The sequence below is a fragment of the Leiobunum rupestre genome, chromosome 2 (genome assembly GCF_980474605.1).
Source record: "Leiobunum rupestre chromosome 2, qqLeiRupe1.1.hap1, whole genome shotgun sequence".
Taxonomy (NCBI): Eukaryota; Metazoa; Arthropoda; class Arachnida; order Opiliones; family Sclerosomatidae; genus Leiobunum; species Leiobunum rupestre.
Window position 1 is genome coordinate 82,870,132 of NC_143385.1, and position 25,971 is coordinate 82,896,102.

At 38.6% G+C, this 25,971-nt stretch overlaps 1 protein-coding gene across 2 annotated transcripts; it reads left to right on the forward strand.

The window, feature by feature from the left end:
- Positions 1 to 20,956: 20,956 nt before the first annotated feature.
- Positions 20,957 to 23,584, forward strand: LOC149959713 (tRNA (cytosine(72)-C(5))-methyltransferase NSUN6-like). 2 transcript variants are annotated; one of them, XM_090165176.1, is made up of 2 exons: positions 20,957 to 21,384; positions 21,978 to 23,584. In XM_090165176.1, the coding sequence occupies exons 1-2, from the start codon at positions 21,302 to 21,304 to the stop codon at positions 23,317 to 23,319; spliced, it is 1,425 nt and encodes a 474-aa protein (XP_090021302.1). In that variant the 5' UTR covers positions 20,957 to 21,301; the 3' UTR covers positions 23,320 to 23,584. The 2 variants fall into 2 exon arrangements, with proteins under 2 accessions (XP_090021302.1, XP_090021303.1); XM_090165177.1 differs by having other exon boundaries at positions 20,957 to 21,415; positions 21,978 to 23,583.
- The last annotated feature ends 2,387 nt before the right edge of the window (positions 23,585 to 25,971 follow it).

Here is a 25,971-nt window from a genome sequence, read left to right on the forward strand (position 1 = left end):
ACAATTTGTTGTTTTGGGAAACGCTGCCCTTACGAAAAAAACATTCGAAACCAATCAAATCCAAATTGGGGACCGTATTTGCACCAATTCGGATATGTTAGAGGCCAATTAGCGAACACTTGGAGATGAAATTTACAATTGGTACCAATCTGACCTCAATTGAAACCAACTGGTTATAATGAAAATTCCAATTGGAGTATGCGCAACACAATTGGAACTAATCGATTTGAAAAGGTCCCAATTGGAGTGATAATGACCAATAAATTCATTTAAACCATTTCATACTTTTGCCTCAAATAGTATCCCAATTGAGACCAACAACCCGGAGTTTGGATCCAATCCCTTACGAAAAAATTAGGTGGTACCATTACATTAACTAGTGGTTCCATTTGGTTTCCTGGTGGTATCTAATGGGACAACTATTAATTCAATGGGGTATATGGTGTTCTAATGGGCACCGTTGGTACCATTTGCAAAAGTAAATAGGGGGAGAAAGTCTGGCACTTGGGTCCAACCGCACGACGTCTTATTTGAGGGGTAAAATTTTTGGGCTTCGGAAATGACTTCCCCCTCGCCTCTTTACAGGGACACAAAGGTATCGGTTGTACTCCGGCACGATGAAAAATAGTTCTCTATAAAATACGTGAATATTAAACTTTTGCTTTCGATAATTTGGTTAATTTAGTTCCTAAATAAAGTAGATATATGATAGAAACTAAAATGCGACATTTAAAAAATAATAACACGACTTTTGAAAAGAAATAAACCGTAACTAGAAAAACGATCACTTAAATCGTGGAGAGCGTGGCGCCATCTAAGAGCAGAGATCAGGACTTATTGGTATATCTACGATGTTAAGGCCTAACAATTTGCAAGTTTAACTGAAATAATAGATATATGCTACGATTTTTTTTTGTTTATTTTACAATTGATATAGTACTTATTAATTAAAATCAACCGTTAACGAAGGACATAATGGTCAGCATTTGACAGAGAGACTATTTGAAATCGCGAGGCGGTGACATGTTTGCCAGGGAATAAAATTCAAAATTTTCATCTTGAGCGTGGACCACAAATGCACTACTTCACGCGTAATGTGCTCTCCTTATTGGTTAAAAATATCACATGATCACTAGCTCTTTAAAAAAGGTGTCAAGCATGGTGGAAGGTAAAATCTGAAGGCAGTGATAAACTTTCTCCCCCTATTTACTTTTTGGTAATAGACCTTTCCATAAAATGTTCGTTACGGTAATAGCAGAGATACTGACAATATAGAGATATATACATCGCTGCGACCCCTTTTTTTTTCGTTAACGTCGGCGCCATCTATTATAATGAAACCAGATAAGCTTTTGGGCATGACTTATGCTCTGAAAGGTTCCTCTAAGACTGGACGATTTTGCGGGAAAAAGGAAATAAACTTAAAAAATAGTAGATACAAATATAAGACAGAAACAAGTCGGTCAAGCTCGTAATATTACCTCTCCTCGGAGGATATATCCAGGTGCCGTCACACACCACTATAACTGTATTTATTAACTATTATGCTTACGATGAGTGTCTTATTTGCAGTATAGCTAAGGAGTTATCGTTGGTTCTGTGGTAGAGCGCTCAACTGCCTAACTGAACGGCCCGGGTTCAAAACCTGGGTGGCGCATTTGTTTTTAATCAATAGAGAAATCGCTAAATTAGAATTTCTTCGATGCAATAATTTAAATCTTACGCGCAATCTTGTTCTATACCAATTAAACCAAAATTTTATACTCTATTAAATACGCTTTCGATAAAGCTGAAAGTCTTATTTTCGATGAAGCGTAACAAGTGTCGGTGGTTCTGTGGTAGAACGTCCGCCTGTCAAACAGGCGGTCTCGGGTTGGAAACCCACCCGATGCGATCGCAAATTGATACTAAGACGAATACTGTGAACAATTGGTGGAAACCCTGTCATTGGACGTTGAGAGGTTGCCATAACACTCAACACTCGGGCCGTCCCAAAAGTCAATAAGAAGGAGTTGGAAGAAACACACCCATGACAACCGACGCGACCGTAGGCGTTAACGAAAAAAAAACCAACCAAATTTATCCGTTAACGCTTACCGTCACACGGTGGTTTTGCCAACCTTTAAACTGCTAAAACGGTTATTCGACTGCAGTGAGCCAAGAAACTGCGCACGCAGTGATTACCCTTTGCCCCGAAAATGCGAACGCGTTCGCAGGCCTGACAGACAGACCCACAGACAGACACGGTGGCTGTATAACCCCTCTTATTGTACAAAGTCCCCTCGGAGAGGTAAAAACCAACAATACCAAAGATTAGACAAAAAAGAACGTAATCGGGATCAGTTAAAAAACACAACAAACAAGTTGGCAAGCTAAAATATACCTTTCCTCGGAAGCATTGTCCCTAGTGGTATCAATTTCTCGAGATGATCCTCTAAGTTATATCTCCCCAATTCAGAGTTATTTACTAATAACGTAATCCTGGTTCAATCCCGCCCCCGGTATAAAATTTTAATTTGAATTATAATAATTGAAACGAAACAATCGAGATTAATTTGTTCAGAATATTATAAATTAAGTAGTTACAACAGTGAGTTAGACGAATTAAAACAATGCACAATTGACTTTAACCCTATTTACGGTACAAGTTTAGCAGTTAAATACAGGGTCTTTTTTTTTGCTCGGAAAAGTGTTTTTTTTCAAAAACTATTTATAGTACCGATTTCAAATTTGGAAGGTCAATTCTCTATACCGGGGGACATCAGTTTGAGAAATTTGAGCGTTTTCGGTATTGTTTTTCACCAATTTTGAAAAATTATTTTTCGACCACTAGGTGCGAGATAAAAAATTTCTATTATAAAGTTGTAGGCCGTCATCGAAAACCCTTAAAAATTGTTCACTCGACGAAAAACAACTTATTTATCAGTGAAAATTCGAGCTTGAAAAATTTACAAGTTGGTGAAGCCAAATTACGATTGTTTGAAACGATAATTGAAAAGGGAACAAGTCTAATACAAACGTAGTAGAGTTTTCACACTTGAAAAAATGTACACGTTTGGTTTTTAAATGCAGATATTTTATTCACATAAATTTTTACAAAACATTTTCCATAATATCACCAATGGCTGCAACACAGGTTTGTGCGCGGACAATTAAGTTCTCAAACGCTTTCTCTACCATTTCTGGTGTGACGTCTCGGCAAGCACTGATTATTCGTCTAATGAGTTCCTCCCTAGTTTCAATCGGCGTGGCGTATACCTTGGCTTTAACGTATCCCCAGAGAAAATAATCCAGCGGTGTTAGGTCAGGTGACCTTGCTGGCCAATGCACTGGACCATTTCTCCCTATCCACCTTTCAGGAAACTCGTTGTTGAGGTGCTCAGTTACTTGCCGGGAAAAATGTGGAGGGGCGCCATCTTGCTGAAACCACAACTGACGTCTTTCAGCCAATGGAAGGTCGTCGATTGCGTCACTCAGTTCGTTCTGTAGAAAATGTAAATACCTTTGGCCGTTGAGGTTCGTCGGCAGGAAAAAGGGACCAATCAAACGGTTTCCAACAAGTCCAACCCAAACATTGACCCGTTCAAATTGAACCTGGTGATGATATTCAAAACCCCAATGTGGGTTGATGTCAGACCAAAGATGGCTGTTTTGATGATTAAAGGGCCCATCTCTAGAAAATGACGCTTCGTCGGAGAACAAAACATGGCGCAAAAATTGTCTATCTTCTTGGACAGCATTTAGTAACCAGTTGCTAAATTCATAACGTCTTTGATGGTCTCCGTCAATTAGTCCTTGGTGGAGCGTAGCTCTGTATGGGTGATAGCGATTCTTACGAAGAATTTTCCACACACGATTTGCAGAACAACCCAAATCAGCAGCGGCGTTAGCGCAACTGTGACGAGGATATGCCACAAAGTACGCGAGTACATTGTTCTCGAAGTCTAAATCCGGTTGACCCAATCCGCGAAACCTAGGTTGCAAGTTACCAAATTGATTGAAATCGTGAATTGCTCGTCTTACTGTATTTACAGATGGTGCTCCATTTGGATGTCTTTCTGCGAAGATTTCAGTCACTCTTCTAAGGTTTTGCGCTGCTTCTCCATAGTAAATGGCAACTATCTCGGTACGCTGAGCTACTGAATAACGAGGCATTGTTCGAAATATTATCAAACACTGATAATAATCTCCCAAAGTTTTCCTTTAAATACCCAATGCATGTTTAGGATTGACCTATAGCCTCGTGTTTTTTAAATCCGGTCGTTTTTTTTAACCAAAGTTTCAACTGGATTAGGTAATTCGGTTTCAATTATCGTTTCAAACAATCGTAATTTGGCTTCACCAACTTGTAAATTTTTCAAGCTCGAATTTTCACTGATAAATAAATTGTTTTTCGTCGAGTGAACAATTTTTAAGGGTTTTCGATGACGGCCTACAACTTTATAATAGAAATTTTTTATCTCGCACCTAGTGGTCGAAAAATAATTTTTCAAAATTGGTGAAAAACATTACCGAAAACGCTCAAATTTCTCAAACTGATGTCCCCCGGTATAGAGAATTGACCTTCCAAATTTGAAATCGGTACTATAAATATTTTTTGAAAAAAAACACTTTTCCGAGCAAAAAAAAAAAGACCCTGTATAATACGAAGCCAATTTTAATGAAAGAAATATCTACAGAGGGTATTTGTATTTTTGTCGCTTACGATATAACAACACAGAAAACCTTCTTTAAACCACTTCACACGAAAAAATGATAATTAAAGCCAACAATACTGCCCAAAAGCTCAACACAATCAAAATTAAAATACAACTAGCGGTATTAATTTCTCGAGATGACCCTCAAAGTTATATCTCCCCAATTCAGAGTTATTTACTAATAACGTAATCCCGGTTCAATCCCGCCCGGTATAAAATTTTAATTTGAATTAAAATAATTGAGACGAAACAACCGAGATTAATTTATTCAGAATATTATAAATTAAGTAGTTACAACAGTGAGTTAGACGTACTAAAACAATGCACAATTGACTTTAACCCTATTTACGGTACAAGTTTAGCAGTTAAATATAATACGAAGCCAATTTCAATGAAAGAAATATCTACAGAGGGTATTTGTATTTTTGTCGCTTACGAAATACTTGCCGCATAGTTAACGCTCATTTTATTTCAACGTTCGCCCGATCAAGATACCGTAGATATCTGGTAGTGGACGACTCGTAGACTGTCGGAACCATCCTGTTGACGTTGTGACATATCGCATGAAAAAGACCAAAACCGTCCAATTTCCAATATCATATAATGACTCGCACACCCAGGATATCAATGACTGCATTAGGAATCGTAGATATCCAAATATCCACACCACCAAAAAACTTATTAACAAGAAGCGAAAAACTTACCATTCACAAAGCACAGAAAGCCACTTGACTAAACGTATATCAATAAATGACCGTAGAGGGAATAGTTAGGGTTCTTTATAAATAAACACAAACGAACCCAATTGATGAACTGCATTAAACATCTTAATCAGCCGAGAAAACGTTTAAAATAAATTACGACCGAGATGAAAACCAGACCAACTCGATATGTTGTTAATAAATGAATTATTAAGCTTGAAAACCAATACGCTAAACCTAATAGATAAGAATATACGACTGAAAAAACTCAATAAATTACAAAAAACTAACGGGTTCTACCCTTTATCTTATCTGCTGACTGCTCTAAAACAAGATTTGACCATTAAATATTTTGAAAATGCGACGTTTACACTTTGAAGGTTCCGTCAAAAATTATCCTTTCCCAAACGTAAAGGTTCTCAAAACATTAATACACAAAAAATAAGTAAAAAGGTTCCTCCAAAAAATGAACCATTTTGCGGAAGAAGTAAATAATTTTAAAAGAATAAAAGATAAAACAAATATACAACCGCAAAAATAAAACGTCAAATAATAGAAGAAAAAAATCTTTAACTCCATTCATTAAAAAAACCCTAAACAAAAGTACCAAATTGAAATAAAGCAACTTATTATATTAAACAAGATTAAGTCTTTATAATTTTTTCGTAAAAAAACCACATTAGGCCTTCACAATTTAATTCGTAAAAAAAATCAAGACTTTGTTAACTATTATGCTTACAATGAGTGTCTTATTTGCAGTATAGCTTGAAGTTATCGTTGGTTCTGTGGTAGAGCGCTCGACTGCCTAACTGAACGGCCCGGGTTCGAAACCTGGGTGACGTATGTGTTTTTAATCAAATGAGAAATCGATAAATTAGAATTTCTTCGATGCAATAATTTAAATCTTCCACGAAATCTTGCTCTATTTCAATTAAACCAAAATTTCGTACTCTTTTAAATACGCTTTCGATAAAGCTGAAGGTCTAATTTTCAATGAAACGTAATAAGTGTCGGTGGTTCTGTGGTAGAACGTTCGCCTGTCAAACAGGCGGTCTCGGGTTCGAAATCCGCCCGATGCGATCGCAATTGGTACTAAGACGAATACCGTGAACAATTGGTGGAAACCCTGCCATTGGATGTTGAGAGGTAGCATTACACTCAGCACTCGGTCCGTCCCAAAAGTCAATAAGAAAGAGTTGGAGAGATACCACCCGTACATACACACCACAAACTCAACACCCACAAACGTCATAACAATAACACAACATTACCACCCTACACATAAACATTACAATAGCGAAATATCCAAACCACTGAATTAAACCTGTCGTGACGGCGAGCGTTGACGAAAAAAAAACCACCAAACCAACCCCGACTGCAAATTAATCCGTTAACGCTCACCGTCCCACGGTGGTTTTGCAAACACGGTTTTTCGACTTTGTTCCCTAATTACTAGCAACTGCGAACGCAGAGAACTCGAGAAACTGCGTACGCAGTGATTACACTTTGCACCGAATATGCGAACGCGTTCGCAGGCCTGACAGACACACAGACCCACCCACAGACCCACAGACAGACACGGTCGTTGTATAACCCCTCCTAGGGGACTTTGTCCCCTCGGAGAGGTAAAAAGCGTATCCGAAACAAGATTTCACCTTTAAATTTTCATACGTAAAAAATGTAGACTTTAAAAACCATTAATATACTCTTCCGAGAAGCTGAGTTTATAATTTTCAAACATGGGTAACATGTATCGGTGGTTTTGTGGTAGAACAATCGCCTCGGGTTCGAAACCTGGGCGGCGCTTTCGTTTTTAATCAACAGAGAATACGCTACATTAGAATTACTTCGATGCAATAATTTAAATGGAACACGAAATTTCATTCTATTTAGTAACAACCAAAATTTAATACTCTGTTAATTTGTAATAAACGCTTCCACTAAAGCTGAGGGTCTAATTTTCGATTAAGCGTAATAAGTGTCGGTGGTTCCGTGGTAGAACGTCCGCCTGTCAAACAGGAGGTCCCGGGTTCAAATCCCGCCTGATGCGATCGCAAATTGATACTAAGACGAATACCGTAAACAATTGGTGGAAACCCTGCCATTTGGACGTTGAGACGTTAACCGTAACCCTCAGCACTCGGTCCGTCCCAAAAAGTCAATAAAAAGAAGTTGAAGAGCAAAGACGCATACGCAAATTCAACACTCACAACCGCCATTACACAAACTCAACACTCACAACCGCCATAACAAACAAACTCAACATTCCTACACTACACATAAACACTGCAACGAATTCCCATTACAACTGAGCCGAAACCGAAACGACGGTGAACGTTAACGAAAAAAACTACTAAACCACACCCTACGCAACCGCAACTTTACCCGTTAACGCTCACCGTCAGACGGTGGTTTTGCCAACCTTTAACAACGATATCACGACTATTGGACTTTGCCCCCGGTAACGCGTTTTGGCCTTTGCCCCCGATAACACAGACACACAGACAGACTTTAGTGGTACCAAGAATGTATTGAAGTTACTAAGAATATTTGAGCATAGCATTAAACCCTGGTACCATCCTCACAGCTTTTGTGGAGAAAGTTCGTCTGCATTTAAGGGGCATTCAAAGTCATACCATATAGCAAACTTGAATAAGAAAGCAGACGAATTTAAGCTACAAAGGCTTAATGTTTAATAGGAGAGGAGCTTAATGAGTAAATTTGCCCCTTTCGTCATGACTTAGCTTCAATAATTTAGGCTACCAGTGTGATTTAACGTCACGAGCAACGTCAAAGTTACAATTGCGTGTACAAATTATGTGTAAAAAACAATATAATAGGGATCTGCCTCGTGAGTTTAAGATCAACAATCTACAATGCAGGGTTGCGAAAAAATCGGATTTTTTCGGAAAAAAATAAAAAAATCCGATTTATACGATAATTATCCGATTTGTTCAAAAATAACAAATTGCGCCTTTATAACCGCATTTATGTACGAAATTGTCCGATGTGAGTCGTCAAATTTCTATGTGCAGTAAAACGATACTTTAGTTTCTCCCTATAAATAAAAATGGCACTTTGAACTCTTATCTCTCACTCTGAAATGAGACTAAATACATAGCAAACAACTTAAAATTTGATAAAATTAAATTTGTATAGTTGTAAATATAAATAATGCTGTATATACTGCTTACAACCTGTAAGTATTGCTTTGAAATTAAACTCGTACTACAAAATCCAGCTAAACATGTGTCGCAAACTTCATTAAATTGTAAATCTTTTAATTTGATAATTATCAGAGGGGATGGTAATCCCCACAGCAAGGTCCGGGAAAGTGACTAGCTTTTCGAGACCGAGCTAGTATTATCCCGAAGCAACAAAGGACCGATTTCAGCCCCTTGTATCTCCCCAACCACTCAGAGTAGCGAGTCCTCCAATATACCATTGGAAAGACCAGGCGCATGATACGACAAACATACAATAAAACTATAAATCTAGGGCTGTTATGCTAATAAAGCGAAGTAGTTCAAAGATAGCCAAAATGTCAAAAAAAACTTTCATCTGTTCATAACTCTTGGTAAAGAAAAGCCCGCATATCACGCTACTTGACATCATATACGCTAGACGTTGCGCGGCCTTTTTTCATGATTAAAATAGATCTTGCAAATCATGAAAAAAAGGCCACGCAAGGTCTAGCGTATTTGATCAAGGACAGTAGATACAGGGACGAGAAAGCAGGGCAAAAAATTTGATTTTAAACGTCTTCATATTCACGGGGAGTTAGATATAAACAAACTGCGGCCATTGTTAAGACGTGGTTCACCATGGACAGTATTATTGTAGTCAGTTTTTACCATTTTGATGTTAAATTAAAAATAAAACTACGAGGGTAAATGAAAAAATACCCATTTGTCTGTCCTTGATTTGATGTCAAGTGGCGTGATATGCGAGCTTTACTTTACCAAGAGCTATGAACAGGCCCATATATAACTAATCCATATTTCTAATTTAAGACCTTGCCCATGGTTTGATTTCACTACGTTCATGGGCTGAGACATTAGGACGTAGTGTTGGGCAGAGGAACTTGCGAATTTTAACCTTAAGGTTTTTGACCAGATCATAATTTTTTCGTCGGATAATTATCAACCAAACCTGCTATAATGAGGAAGATTTTAACTGTAATTATTTAAGCTGAAGATCCACTAGGGGCTTTCCCACTTCTATTTAATAAAGGGCGTGACGCACACTCGTTGTCACGTGTTAATTGGAACGTGGCACCGAGCAGGCGTCACGCGCTTTATTAAATAGAAAAGTGAAAGTCCTCTAGTGTTGTGCTATAGCGCCATCTTCAGCATAGTCGGAGTAAAACGTTTCCTCATTCTACATGACTCCATTTTAGTTGCTTAAATATTTACTAAATGTTGACGAATGTATAATAGTTCTTTTTATAAACTAACGTGGCCTTCTTGTTGAAAAGTTGCTCTTACGTCACAGTCTCTTACTTTGACAAGCCTACTAGCGCGCGCTACAGTCGCGAGGAATATAGCTTTTTCTAGAGCGCGTGCAAATCGCTCGTGCGAAGAATACACAAATAAAGCTGCGTCTTGTGACGTAAGAGCAACATTTTAACAAGTTGGGCAAGACCACTTTTTATTTTATAAAATCAACTATTGTTCTGTCTCACTTGGTACAATGACGGATAGTAGTTTATGATAAAATTTCCTGTAGAGTTCATTTTTAGTGTCTTAAGTAGATTTATTGTTCCAAGTAACGCGATTCAATATTGTACTATCACGACCAAAAGCAAATGAGATAATCTTCGTTTCTCTCTCAGCGCAGCACAGCTCACTTCGGCTCCTTGACCATGTTTTACAAGAAGAGTTCGTAAGGTGGCCTATAATAGGAAATTATTTCACTACATTTGATTTTCATAATTACCTTAAAGAATAAAAATAGTGTATAGTTTTTAAAATGCGTCCTTAAACATTTTATTTTATAAATCTCTAAAATATGTATCTACTGTATGGTATTTAGTGTGTTGTATTGTTAATTTCGTGGCCTTTTCATTTGATATCCCATTTGTACATTCATGCTGTGTTAAAGACCGTTTCAGTAAAAGTTGTCGCTTTTATCTTGTAACCCGGCCACCTGAATTAATGGCTTTAAAAGTCGCTTGATGACTTAGGCCTAAGGTGGTGCCTTGGGTATTAGCCTAGGTGATTATTAATGTTATTAATGTTACTATGAAACATTGCTATATCGGAAACAAAACCACGTATCAAATTTGCACGCCTAAGGTGGTGCCTTGGGTATTAGCCTAGGTGATTATTAATGTTATTAATGTTACTATGAAACATTGCTATATCGGAAACAAAGCCACGTATCAAATTTGCACAATGAGAGAAACTTTATGTAATTGCCAAACTAAACCACTTCTTGAAAACGTTTAGGTCGAATTTTTACGAGATTAGATTGTACAAAATATAGCTACGTCCACAATACGACAAGTTTATCCTAAACGTTTCCAAGATGGTCGTTTAACGCGAGGGGTCGGACATTTGCCTGTTTTGTGTACGGGATTTTGGATTTTTAAAAAATCCAGGATTTTTTATTGTGGATTTGTCATACAAAGTCTATGGGAGCAAAATTGTTGGATTTTGGATTTGTGGATTTTTTTCTAAATTTTGTACGGGAGTTGGCCAAATGACCGACCCCTCGGTTTAACGTGTCTATTAGTTCTAACCAATCATGAAAACTATAAAATTTAATGATTAATAAATCTACTTCGACTTCTTCAACGAAGAAGAAAAGAGTTTCTTCTAGTTGCAAAATAGCGAATATTAAAGGACCGTTTCTGCTTCAGTTCATCAAATTAAACTATACAAAAACATAACATTCAGTCATGTGTAGACTCTAGCTTTTCCATGCTATTAAACACATATTACAGAAAACTTCGAAAGAGACGAACCGTGCTTGATCGACTTCAATGTAGTATTTTTAGCCTGTTTAAACTTAACTTTTAGGCTACCTACATGCAAAACAAGGTAATTAAAAGTTTGTTACTTTCATTTTAGGCCCAATGTTCGTTAGTTTACGTTAGTCGCGTGAATGACTTCCGATAATTCTGTTTTATTATTTGAAAGTTTTTGAATTTTGATTTGAAAAAATAAACCTAGCAAGCAATGTAGGTTAGAAGTAACAAAATGTAAATTAGATTATTTATTTCAAGATTTATTAAATGGTATTTCAAAATAACATTGATGTTCGATTAATATTTTACATAACGCGTACAACCTGAAATCTGTGCACAACAATTAAGGCAATGTCTGTATAATCTTCGAAAAGAGGTAAAACTGGAAGCAAAAAAATAATAATAATCAGCTAGGCTAATACCCAAGGCACCACCTTAGGCCTAAGTCATCATGCAAGTGGCAATTAAACTTCGATCTGTGAGATCTGTGGGAGCCCAGCCAGAGGGTGTTCGCTTATTTCGAAATATTAACAATTCATTTTCGAATGCCCATAATTTTCGATAATTTTATGATTTTTACCTGTCCCCTCGGAGGGATTATACAATCACCGTGTCTGTGTGTGGGTGTGTCTGGCCTGCGAACGCGTACGCATTTGTGTAGCAAAGTGTAATCACTGCGTACGCAGCTTCTCGGAATTTAAATGTTGGCAAAACCACCGTGTGACGGTGAGCGTTAACGGATAAATTTGCGGTTGCGTCGGGTTTGTTTTTGTGTTTTTCGCTAACGCTCACCGTCACGATGGCTTAAACTCAGTTATATTGTAATTTTCGTTTTTGTAAAGTTATGTGTAGTGTGGGAATGCTGAGTTTGTGCTATTGCAGTTATGGGTGTTGAGTGTGTGTGCGTTTGCTATATATGTCTTAGCTCCTACTTCTTCTAATTGACTTTTGGGACAAACCGAGTGCTGAGTGTTATGCAACGTCTCAACTTCCAATGGCTGGGTTCCCACCAATTTTTACGGTAATCGTCTTAGTAATCGGGCGGGATTCGAACCCGAGCCCTCCTGCATGACAGGCGAGTGTTCTACCACAGAACCACCGACACATGTTACGGTTCGAAGAAAATTATAAGCTCAGCTTAAGCGGAAGCGTTTATTACCAATTAACAGGGTATTAAATTACGGTTTTTATTAAAATAGAACGAAATTTCGTGTTCCATCCAATTATTACATCGAAGATATTCTAATGTAACGTCTTCTCTGTTGATTAAAAAGGATGTGCCGCCCACGTTTCGAACCCGAGCCCTTCTATATGACAGGCGAATATTCTACCACAGAACCACCGTTACATACTAGTTTTTATGAAAATTATAAACTCAGCTTAGCGGAAGAGTATATTAATGGTTTTTAAAGTCTAAATTTTTTACGTATTTAATTTTAAAGGTCAAATCTAGTTTTAGCGCAGTCAGCAGAGATAAGAGGGTTAAAGGGTAAAACCTGTGGGTGATCCACTTAGTTATTTTTTGTTATTTATTTACGGGTTTTCTAATCGTCTTAAATATAGTTGCAATACAGCGAAGGCGTTCATTTAACGTTTTTTGATATTCGAGCTTGCGTTTAGTCAAGTGGCTCTCTGTGCTTTGTTGATGGTAAGGTTTTTGCTTCTTGTTAATACATTTGGTGTGGAAATTTTTATATCTACGATTCCTAATGCAATCATTGATTTCCTGGGTGTGCGACTCATTATATGATATTGAAAATTGGAAGGCATTGGTCTTTTTCATGCGGCATGTGTCACAACTTCAACTGGAAGTCTACGAGTCGTCCACTACCAGATGTCGAATATAGCTATTCTACGGTATCTTCATCAAGGGCGGGTGTTGAAATCAAATGAGCGTTAAAGATTCGGCTTTTATTTCGTAAGCGATAAAAATTCAAATACCCTCTGTAGATATTTCTTTCATTAAAATATGCTTCATATTATATTTAACTGATAAACTGGTACTGTAAAAAGGGTTAAATTCAATTGTGCATTGTTTTAATACGTCTAACTCACTGTGGTAACTACTTAATTTAAAATATTCTGAATAAATTCTAATCGGTTGTTTCGTCTCAATTTTTATTTATAATTAATATTTTATACCGGGCGGGATAGAACCGGGATTACGGTTTTAGTAAATAACTCTGAATTGCGGAGATCTATCTTTAAGGGTCATCTCGAGAAATTAATACCTCTAGGGACAATTCTTCCGAGGAGAGGTATATTTTGGCTTGCCAACTTGTTAATTATTGCTAATTTTGTTTACTATTTTTTAACCTAATATATATACAGGGTGTTAACCAAAAAATGATACAGAGCCAATTACTCAAAATGGGTTTTATGTAAGAATTTGAAATTTGCTGGTTACATAGAGGGTGCAGGGGGACAAATGTCAATGAAAGTTTCAATGACCTTGAACCAGGTCTTCAAGGTCATTAAAATTTTATCTCGAGAACTATTAGGATTAGAAGAATGGTTTCAATTAGAATTGTGTTCTACGTTTAATTTTAAGTCTAAACAGCTTTGACCCGATCTAATTTGACCAATGAGAACCCGAGAAATGTTAGACCAAAAACCATAAGGTCGTGTGTGGTATTCTAATCAAGACACGACATTTAACGGCTTATAAATCGAAAACTACCAGATCTAATGGATCAAAATTGTCGTGACACTCTAAATTGAGTGGGGGAGTTCGAAATTTGTAACTTATGATGACATTGAAGAATGAGTTCAAGGTCATATAAAATTTATCTCGAGAACCATTAGGCAAATCCCCGCCGTAGTACCAGAGAAGCTCAGGCAGAATTGGGAAAGTTAATCTTCAGTTTTTTCATTATTTATTTATTTATTTATTTATTTAAATTATTTGTAAATAATTGTTACGTTTATTAGTTGCTTATTTATTTCAATTACTTGTTTTGTTTCTTTTGTGTTTAAAACATTTAAACTCAAAAAAGTTAATAAAAATACTTGGTACGTCTTAAAACAATTTATTAACGTTTATTTTGGAGTTGTATTGGTTTATTTACCTCGAGTAAAAGGTAAGTTGACTTAAGAAACCTTGGCGGGCATTTTTCTAATTGGAACCATTCTCCTAATCCTAATGGTTCTTGAGATAAATTTTGAATGACATTGAACTAATGTTTCAAGGTCATAATAAATTACAAATTTTGAACTCCCCCATTCAGTTTAGAGTGTCACGACAATTTTGATCCATTAGATCTGGTAGTTTTCGATTTATAAGCCGTTAAATGTCGTGTCTTAATTAGAATACCACACATAACCTTATGGTTTTTGGTCTACCATTTATCGGCTTCCCATTGGTCAAATTAGATCAGGTCAAAGCTGTTGAGTTTTAAAATTAAACGTAGAACACATTTCTAATTGGAACCATTCTTCTAATCCTAATGGTTCTCGAGATAAAATTTGAATGACCTTGAAGACCTGGTTCAAGGTCATTGAAATTTTCATTGACATTTGTCTCCCTGCACCCTCTATGTAACCTGCAAATTTCGAATTCTTACATAAAACCCATTTTGAGTAATTGGCCCTGTATCGTTTTTTAGTTAACACCCTGTATATATCCGCTCAACAGCGTATAGAGTCACATTATATGCTGTCATTCCATCTTGTACAGTATTCATTATTAATACGTTTTAATTAATAAACGTTTGTTATTTTAATTAATATAGTTCGTCAGTTTAGTGTAGTGTAGGCTTTGCTGTTATCATTGGTATTTAAAAACTCCAATAGGTTATGGGCCCAGCACGCTCCCACTGCGCCACAGCAACACTGATGAACAAGCCTACTGCCTGCTGAATCCGGTATCCTGGTCCCAGTTACCATCACAGTAATCCGTATCCTGGTCAACAGTTCCCGAAAGCAACCATGGATAGTCTACTTCGCCAAGACGTTGAAAAGCTGTCTGGTCCGGAGAATTGGAGGAGTTGGAAACGACAATTAGTCGACATCCTCACCGTACGAGACGTTTACGAGATATTGACTGGTGAATGGGTTGAACCCAAGGGGCCGTTATTATCAGCAACAGCAGAAGAGAAGTTTGAATACACCTTAAACAAGAAAAATTACCGAGTGGCATTCAGTACATTCCGGGGTATCATCTGGTCAGCCTTGTCCAAGAAGGTCCGAAGTCACCAGACGTTGACATGGCCACCCACATTGCCCAGATGTGTTCTCTCTGGACAGACATCTTGTCAACGGCACAGATAGAGAAGAACGTTACATTCGACGACTGCATCCTCATTGCCTGACTCTTCGAGTCTCTACCTCAGGATGAGTATCGAGAATTCGGTATGCTCTGGGACACGCTGCCAACAGAAAAACAGACGGTTGTAGAGTTGGAACGTTTATTGATTGGCCGTGCAACTCGAGAAGGTGACGCTTTCAGAGATTCCTCTGGTCTGATGGCGAAACGCAATGCCGGAAGTCATCACGGTCACTCATCAAACGAGACGAAAGGCATGAGACGTAAGCCAAAATGCACCAATTGCCGAAAGTTTGGTCACATAGCGGAAGACTGTCGAGGACAAAGAAAAACTCCTTGAAAGACGAGCGTTGACGAAAGTAATCGCACCAGCATTGGGGGTCTGATTGCAGCAAACGGTCTCGTTGCTTGCTCATCATCTGAAGCAGCATGGTACTTTGACTCGGGTGCTAGACAGCATATCACGAACGACGCCACAAAGTTCCTAAATTTCCGCAAGTTCGCTACTCCAGCGACTCTTCAGATTGGAAACAAGACGCAGATGCCAGCGGATGGCGAAGGAGACATAAGGATTCAGTTCCGGATCGGAAAGAAACTCTATCAAGAGGTAGTCGACAATGTCTGGCACATCCGTGACTTTGCCTGTAGTGTTTTCTCGTTTAAAAGCGCAATGAAGAGAAACCAGAATCTGGAGTTCAAGGTCACAGCAAATTCTTGCGGTCTCTATGAAGCTGTCGGAGGCAAAAGGAACCTTTGTGTACCTGGCAAAGTCGAGAGTCTGTATCGTCTGGATATCAAAGTCGACCGGAAAGCAGATCTCCAAGTCTGGCATGAACGCATGGGTCATCAGGATAAACGGCATGTAACAGCTACGTTACGGAGACTCGGATACGAAGTTCTAAACCAGACGTCTGACAAGCTCTGTGAAGGGTGCATCTACGGCAAGATGGCTAGGCACAGTTTCGGCACTCGTTGGGAGAAGGCTACGAAACCAGGTGAAAGGATCCATTCAGATCTCTGGGGACCATCACCGACACCGTCCATGAAGGGGAAGAAATAATACCTCCTATTCAAAAACGAATATTCCAGTGTTTGAGCCGTATATTTCCTAACGAAGAAATCCGAAGTCGTCAACTGTTTCAAAGATTTCCTTGCCTTTTGCCGAACCCACAATCACACAGTACAAGAGCTGGTCACAGGACAATGGAACTGAATATGTCAACGAAGAATTCCGTGAATGGACTTCTCAAGAAGGTCTACATCACCGCAAGTCCATGCCATACACGCCCGAACAGAACGGGGTCGCTGAACGAGATAATCGTACGATCATGGAGTCTGTAAGGGCCATGTTGCATTCCAGATCGGACTTACCACCGAAACTCTGGGCTGACGCGGTGAACACGGTCGTCTATATCGTGAACCGAACCACACCTACATACATTGCTGAGAAGACGCCATTCGAATTGTGGACAGGGAAGACGAACCCATCGATCCAGCATCTGCGTGTCTTTAGCACTGAGTGCTTTTTCCACATACCAAAAGAGAAGCGGAAGAAACTGTCTCGGAAGGCGTATACAGGTTTCCTGGTTGGCTATGAAGACAATGCAGACGGATATCGAGTTTATGTTCCAGAGCTGGACGATGTACTAAGATCTCGAGATGTTAAATTCAATCCCGAGACGTGCGTTCCTGATTAATGGATTCCTGTCTCTGAGGAGTTCTCCAGCCAGGGCGAGCAATTGACCGACGATTTTGTTTGCGAAATCCGGCCTAACAGAGCCACTAACTCATCAAAAGACGGACCAACCAGAGCCGCTAATGAACCATCAGGCATGCCAACCAGACCTGCCGACTACTCAAACGACGAGACAACCAAATCCGTCGAAGCGTCGGAAGACGTGGCTACCGGACACAATGAGGCAACAGTCTCTGACGAAATGTTAGACAACCGCTCTGAGAAGAGTGGTCTGGTACTCAGAGATCGTTCAACGCTCAAGAGAGTTCAGCTATGCCATACCTGTCACCCAGGAAATAAAGCTTTCCTGATCTGTGATACTTTACCACAGACTGCAAGAGAAGCACGTTCAAGCAGCGAATCCATAGAATGGCAGAAGGCAATGACAGATGAGCTTTCAGCAGTGAGGAAACCCGATGTCTACGAGATGGTCGATCCTCCGCCTGGTCGAAAATCGTTGGATTTTTCGTACGAAGAATGATGAAGATGGTACTGTCATCAAATATAAAGCCCGGATAGTAGCAAAAGGCTACACGCAACGAGAAGGTATCGACTACGACGAGACTTTCGCGCCAGTTGCCCGCTTCCAGACGCTACGAATTTTTCTCAGTCTGGTCGCCAAGGAAAATCTTATTCTAAGACAATTTGACGTAAAAACTGCATTTCTTCATGGAAAACTATTCGAAGAAATCTACCTGCGCCAACCCGAAGGTTTCGACGATGGTAGCGGACGAGTCTGGAAGTTACGGAAAAGTCTTTACGGTCTCAAGAAATCTTCACGATGCTGGAACGAGTGAATCGACAAGTTCCTACGTAACCATGGATTCAAAAGCGCTGATGGAGATCGATGCCTATATATCCTGTCAACCAATGACGCTTTCTTGGTCCTCATCCTCTACGTTGATGATTGTCTGATCGCTGGAAGTACAATCGAAGTGGTAGACGAGTTCCTCCTAAATTTCAGTGAAGAACTCTAAATCCTCACAGGAAAAGCATCAACCTACCTTGGCCTGAAAATCGATACGTTGAAAGACGGATCCATATTTCTACACCAGAGCGCCTATGTCGAAAAAGTCTTAGAGAGGTTCAACATGCAAGACTGCAAACCCGTAAAAACTCCCAACGGCAGTTCAAACACGACCGATCAGAATCAAGAAAGTTTCGAGTCAACGACCATGTACGCCTCAGCCATTGGAAGTCTCAGATACGCAGCCACAGGAACACGACCTGACATAGAATACGCTGTCAATCGAGCATCTCAAGCCATGGCCAATCCCACAGTCGCTGGCTGGAACTGGGTTAAAAGAATCTTTCGATATCTCAGAGGGACCACAGCACTTGGTCTCCTATTCAAGGCAGGCGACTCCATGACGACAAACCCTTACGGCGACGCTGACTATGCTGACTGCGTATAGAGTCACATTATATTCTGTCATTCCATCTTGTACAGTATTCATTATTAATATGTTTTAATCAATAAACGTTTGTTATTTTAATTAGTATATTATGACTTCTTACTAGTTCGTCAGTTTAGTGTAGTGTAGGCTTTGCTGTTATCATTGGTATTTAAAAACTCCAATAAAAGTGCAATCACCGCGTTCGAAGTAAAACGTTATATTAAACGCCTTTATTTCCAAAACCACGTATCTTTTTTTGCGGTTTGTTTACATAGTTGATTGAATTTAATCAACATAATCGCGATTAAATTGAATATAATCGAAATAATCCCGAATAAATCTGATTTAATCTTTCGAGGGCTGTGTCGTTAATCAAGGGGGTGACCCATGGAATAAACAGTAAAGGATGTTCCGCGAGCAAAGCCTCACCCAGGTCCCGGTATTCCCCTTCCCCCTGGGTAACGTGAGCGCCACCTAACGCTTTAGTAGATGGAGCTCTATACTATTTAGGATGCATAATGAATGAATATAAGACGAATATAACACTCTGTATGAAGCGCTGTCTTTCAGTCAAGCCGATAGGGTTTCGACTTCCACTTTCCTGGGGTTTCAGTTTGAGCGTCGTCCCGGTTATGGGCTCCTTCTTGACTGGGCATTGACTTCCACTGTCACGGTTGGTGGTGGGAAATTAATCATCTTTCCCTTTACCTGTGTGAGCAGTAAGGAGTGCTTGTCATATTGCTTCACCTTTCGGAGGGTTGGATAGCACGTGTCAGTGGTGGAACATCAAAAATCCTTACCGCTACGCCTATGTGAGCATTGCTTAATAATTATAATAATAAAAATCAGCTAGGTTAATACCCAAGGCACCACCTTAGGCCCAAGTCATCTAGAGACGAGTCACTGCCACTTCCAAAACACGCTCTTGCGGTTTGGTGGGTGAGTGATAATTGTCGCCACGAATCGGAAATATTTCCAAAATATTTTTCTTGTGGTTTTTCGTACCTAGGTCCCCCTTTATGAGCTAAAGTATACAACATAAAAGGCTTAACCAACGGTGTTCATTACCATTATAGCATTTTCATTATAGGAAAAAGTTTCGATTCCTGAAAGTTTATTTGCAATGATCTACTTAAAGAAAACAATTTAGATGAAGAAATAATACAGCGAGCTATAGAGCTGCTTCCCTTTTTTACTAAACACAATACAAATGTTGGGTTAAACAAAAAGTATGAGAAGAAACTTTTAGTTTCATATTTCACTTTGAAAACACTGATGCACTGCTGCCATCTAGGATAATAATTATGGCGCGAACTTGAAACTTTAATTTGTGTTTCAACAGTCATTAAATACGTTTTGGGCTTCATCGTCTTCTTTTCAGCCGTACGATAACTCCTTAATCTAGTACGATCAAGAACGTATATATGTATAAGAACGTTGAACAAAAGGCATCGCTCGGGCCTTGATGCAATCGGTTTCAGAATAAATCCGCCCTAAAAACCGCGTGCAGCGCGCGCTTGAACTCGAAACGGTTTTAACCTTTAGCGTGCGCCGCACGCGGTTTTTTGGGCGGAGTTATTCTGTAACCGATTCAATCATGGCACCAGGCGCCAATTTGATCGTTCATCGTTCTTATAAATATATACGTTCTTGGTACGATCCAAACGTTGTCTACGGTTAAATAACGTAGGCAACGATCCAAATCAAAACTCTATACGATAATCCAGCGCTTGGAATCTCAGAATCTGGCGATCCATTCCCATAGCAATCTCATAGGTAACTAGAATGCTGCCGTGTAACTGGCAAATGGGCCAAACGCCGTGGCAGACGATAGCCAGATCTCAGCCAATCAAAGCTCAAAGAGTGGTTCTGCCACGAATTTAATGTCACCAGAGAGAATGACGTCACCTATCTCCCGCTATAGTAGCGGAACCAAGGAGGATTATTATCCTCCTTGGCGGAACCACTCTACGGCCTCTCATTGGCTGAAGGTTCAAGGCGAACTGGCGTCAAGCTCGGCCGTAGGCGGCAGCATTCTAGTTACCTATGAGATTTCTATGTCCATTCCAAATCAAAACTTTATTTGATAATCCGGCACTTGAAATCTGGCAACGCTGCTCCGGCGTTTTCCCTAGGCTAGCGTCTGCTAGGGACCCTAGCAGACGCTTTAATGTTATGTTATCGTTATTTGCAAATTTTCCTCTCAACATTCATGCTTTAGTTATAATTGTTTATCGTCTAATGTCAACTTATAAAGCGAAGTTTTTCGATGAAATTTTTAATAATTTTAATACTGAAATAGATCTTACTGGTAAAGAAACGAAAATAATTGGTAGCTTAACTTCTCTTGATCCAGCTTCTAAATCATGCACATTTACGTGTCCCCAAAAAAGCTCTAACAAAACAATAATTGCAAATCTGGGAATATTATCACAAACTCAGTGGGATTGCCTTGTTCCTGGGTCAATTTACCAATTTTATGGTTTATTGTACAATAAATCAAATACGGTTGAAATAGACGTGCAACTGGCATGCAATGTTGACGGTTTGGATCTTAAACTATATCAAAAAACCATTCTTTTGCAACGTCAATTCATTACATCAAGCAAAGAAGAAAATGTAAGACTAGGACGGTTGTCTCTAGAGTAAAGTAAGCTAATTTATAATATGGCTAATAAACAATTATAATGGGCCTATTACAAAACTATGAATTGATTTGCTGTTTAGTATTTACACATGTGTATAACATGAGCTATAATCTTGCTGATTCTTCATGATCTGCTTCTTATGTGGCTAGAAATAACTGTGGTGGCATTGCCAATAATAATTGTCAAATACAGATAAATATATGATATTTACATTGTAACAAAAGTTAAATAGAATTTATTTTATGGAAAGAATAACACTTGCGTCATTTAAGAAGCCTGTTTCAGCACGTTAATTTCTTGAGTTTTTATGTAATATTTTGTGAAAATTATGAATATACATAACACATTGATGATGATAATTTTTTAGGCTGTTCAAAGGACCACAGATGATATTTTAAAAATTCAGTTTTTGTTGAAAATTTTATTTAAGCTGGTTCTCTTTTACAGAACTTAAGGTTGTTATTAACGATCAAATATTTTGCCATTTGAGTTGGTTATAAGTAAACTTAGCTCCACATTTAATTACGTTTTGCGCTGAAATTATAATAAATTTTTTTTATATAGAAACATGGCTTTGATGACCAATGGACTTTTCTCCGACAACGGAGTTCTCAACCAACTACGCACTGATTATTGCCAACAAACAGGGAATTCTGAAAAAGAATTTCAGTATTTGCTACACTGGTTATCTCTATCGCCTCAATATACCACAGTCAGATTCAATGATTCGGGTAGGCAAGAGACACTAAAAAATGAATTACTGATGGAGTTAAACAAACAAACTAGTCCTAAACCATTTGCCATTGAAACACATCCAACAATTTCCAATGTTTTCATCATACCTTCCATCAAAAATGAACTTGTTAAACCTGCTAGGGATGGGAAGGAAATCATTGTTGATTCGCGATGTGGGACATCAGTTCAAAGAGGTGCTCCCGTGTTTGCTCCTGGAATTGTCGGTGCCCCAAAACATTTGCAAATAGGTGATAAAGTATCAGTGTACGCTGATGCATTCGGGAAATGTTTGAAAGGATCAAATTCCTTTGAAAGTAATGAAAATTTTTTTCTGGGTAATGGAATTGCCCTAATGTCTCGACAAGATTTGTTCAATCAACCAAATCCAAGTGGAATTGCGTTGGATTTTTACGAGATGACGTTCAAATGCCCGTCTCTAAGAGATATAATGGGAAGCCAAATGTATCTACAAAATCTACCATCCATACTTAGTGGGATTGTTTTAGAACCGAAACCTGGAGAGTATGTTTTAGATATGTGCGCTTCACCCGGTGGGAAAACTACTCATATTGCTTCTCTGATGAAAGATGAAGGCGTCATTATTGCATTAGACAAATCAAAAAATAAAGTAGAAAAGCTAAAAAGTACGGTTGCGGCTCAAGGGTTTCGAAGTGTAAAGTGTTTCGTTTGTGACAGTGTGAAATCAGTTGATGAAAGTGCAAATTATGAGAAGAATTCCGATTTTTCCCCTCCATTCCCACCGAATTTCTTTGATAAAGTGTTATTAGACGCTCCTTGCAGCGCTTTAGGTCAAAGACCCCAGTTGCTTAACAAAATGACGCTTAAAGAGTTAAATTCCTTTCCCAAAATTCAGAGAAAACTTTTCGTAGCAGCAGCTAATTTGGTTAAACCTGGAGGAGTGTTAGTTTATAGTACTTGTACATTAGTAATGGCGGAAAATGAGAGTATAGTGGAATGGGCGTTGAATAAATTCCCATACCTAAAATTGGTGAAACAAACCCCTCATTTGGGAGGTTTTGCTTTGAAAGGAAGCCAGTTAAGCGAAGAAGATGCTAAAAAATTGCAAAGATTCGATGCTTTTTCTTCAGCTTGTGATTATGATAAAGATACCATTGGATTTTTCATTGCAAAATTCATTAAATCTAATTAATAAGTATATTAAAAAGAAGTGAAAACATTTTAAAACAGCATTGGAAATAAATAAAATTATCACTTAAATAAATATAAGAAATAGATGGCGTACGCAACTTACTCGAGATTCAAAAATCGCGGGAACCTTAAAATTTGTTAAACTATCTCTGCGGAATTTAAGACGATTTTTGCTGTTTACTTAATAAAGCTTTGAATATAAATAAAATATTTAGATTTAAAAATAGAAACGTACCTTATTTTAACTTTAAACATTAAAAACCACAAGTTTCGTGCCAAAATTGTATCATTTCTTAAAATGTTTTCGTTAGAGACGTCATTTCCGGGAAAAAATCACTTAAGGATAAATTTAGAATTTGAAATTAATAACCCTAATATTATGCAATCATTTAGCTAATGAGATGAAAATAAACCTATGATGTCAACTTAGGTTTCTCTTTTTTGTGAAAAATACCATCCTAATAGTTCTTTTTAAAGCCAATAGATGGCAATGCAATTGCGTATAATTTAATTTATGTATCTTTGAATTTTAAGGGAGTCTGAACAATAAAGATATGAAATATTATTATCCACAATTCTACGAGGGACTGATACGGAAGCCACAACTAGAAGACAACGCGTATTTTCTGGATGCGCTACGTTATAGAGTAGTAGCACTCCGTAGCTTTGGCCATGGCCGCCATTGTGGGCACGAATTTTTTATGAATAGGAAAAAGCATGGGTGACGTAGCACTGCCATTACTCTATAGCGCCATCTTTCCACCAAAAGCAAAAAAATAACACATGACTTCGACTCCATGTTACTTTAGGGCTATCCAATACACAGTATTTTTACCAACCTTGAGGGCTATCAACATTATGACTATCCTAAGCTACCGCGTACTTTTTTTTAAATACTAATTTTAGTCACCGATAGATGGCACGTAGCGCATCCAGAAAATAAGGGTCTTCTGCTAGCTGTCTCTCCCATGTTCTTCCCAACGGGCCCGTGTGCAGCGTGAGGTATCTATATGTGTCATATATCTATGACGTTTTCTTAACCTAACTAGCGCCAATCATCCCTAGCTTCTGTTAAACCTGGTGGCCGAAATGTTAAATTCGTTGATCATGGAAGTTCATACAGTGGGGTGGTGGAGTGGTTAGCATAAAAATGCTTCTTTCCATAAAAACTTAGTCTTAGGTTAACGGTAATGGTGAGTGTAGGGAGCTGCTGGCTCGCGTGGCATGAAGAGCTTGCCACCATCCTCCTACGCATTGTAACCCGGCCATCTGAATTAAAGCCGCTCGATGACTTAGGGTATTAGCCTAGCTGATTATTATACTCCCGTTAATCTCAAAACAGGTTATTATTAAAGGGGAATTGGCACCACCCTAAAATTGGTTTAAAACCATTTAAATGGATAGAGGACGTCCGAAAATGGTTATACAAAAAATTTCATGTTAATATTTCCAGTATTTGATTTGTTATTAGCAATCCAAAGACTATATATACGTTTCGCTTACTAGACAGGCGTGTTCTATGGCTCAACTTGCATACCGATTGTGGCTCCATCTCGACGCTGGTCAAAATTTTCCCCTAGCTTGAGCTGTGTTACTAGTGGCGCCTCTAGCCGCGGGTCCAAATATTAACCCAGCTTTTACAGTGCTACAGAGGTGTTAACAGGTTTTTCGTAGGAACACGCCAGTCTAGTAAGCGAAGCGTATATATAGTCTTTGTAGCAAACAAATTTCGTGTTTTATCCCTCCCCCGACTCGAGAATCTCAAACCGCCATCTCTTGAACGAAATATTATTTTTCCCGGTTTTATCGTTTTTCAGTCGGAACTGTCGTCTGCTACGACATTCTCCTTGGCTTTTTAACCGAGTTATATTCGTAGATTGTAGTTTATCGTGTTTTAGCACGCCACCCTTTCTCAAATTTTTGCCGCTTTTGGCGCTGCACGTAGGTTCAACCGCGATTTCTGAAATTTTTGGAGCCGTTTGATGTAGGTTGCGGAAAAAGTAGCGCAACTTTTTAAATACTTTTCCAATAACTATAAAATTTCAGGGACATAATCATTAATATATTTTATATCATTCTGTAAAAAAACCTCGTAAATTTTGGTTTTGGTGACAATTCCCCTTTAACTTAAACCAGACTATTATGAAAGGGGAAATCCTGATTAAGACTTACTATTATCAAAAGTAAATAGACTATTTACTTTTGTTATTATTTATTTTTCATGATAAGCAATCGGACCCAAAATTACAATGAAGCCCTTTGCACAGAGTCTCAGTAAAGTGTCATACCATAAGCCTATCAACCCTAAGTTTGAAACGAAAGGCAGTGTTGGTTCAAGCAAACGACTGGCTAAAGTACAGCGCTTAAATCCACCCGGTGGCGGAAAAGAGAAACGTAACGCGTCCCGCAATGCATGATGCCAGCTGCTTTAGTAAGAGAGAGGCGCGTAGAGAGAGAAAGGGGGAAGGAAGAAGCTTCAATTTATCTCTACCAGGTGCCGATACTATCGCCTGATTACTTCTTTTTCGCCCGTCCAGTGGTGGTACAAAGGGCGCTATGCGCGTTTCAAACTTAGAGGTTATAGGCTTATGGTCATACTTATAGAAATATTTTAGACTTATGCTTAAACGAAACAACGTTGAATTTCTAGTAA

Excerpts from the sequence above, each read along its gene's own strand:
- LOC149959713 (XM_090165176.1), top strand. The coding sequence starts at position 21,302 with ATGTTGACGGTTTGGATCTTAAACTATATCAAAAAACCATTCTTTTGC. Across the intron at positions 21,385-21,977 it reads CATCAAGCAAAGAAGAAAAT|AAACATGGCTTTGATGACCA; the intron begins GTAAGACTAGGA and ends TTTTTTATATAG.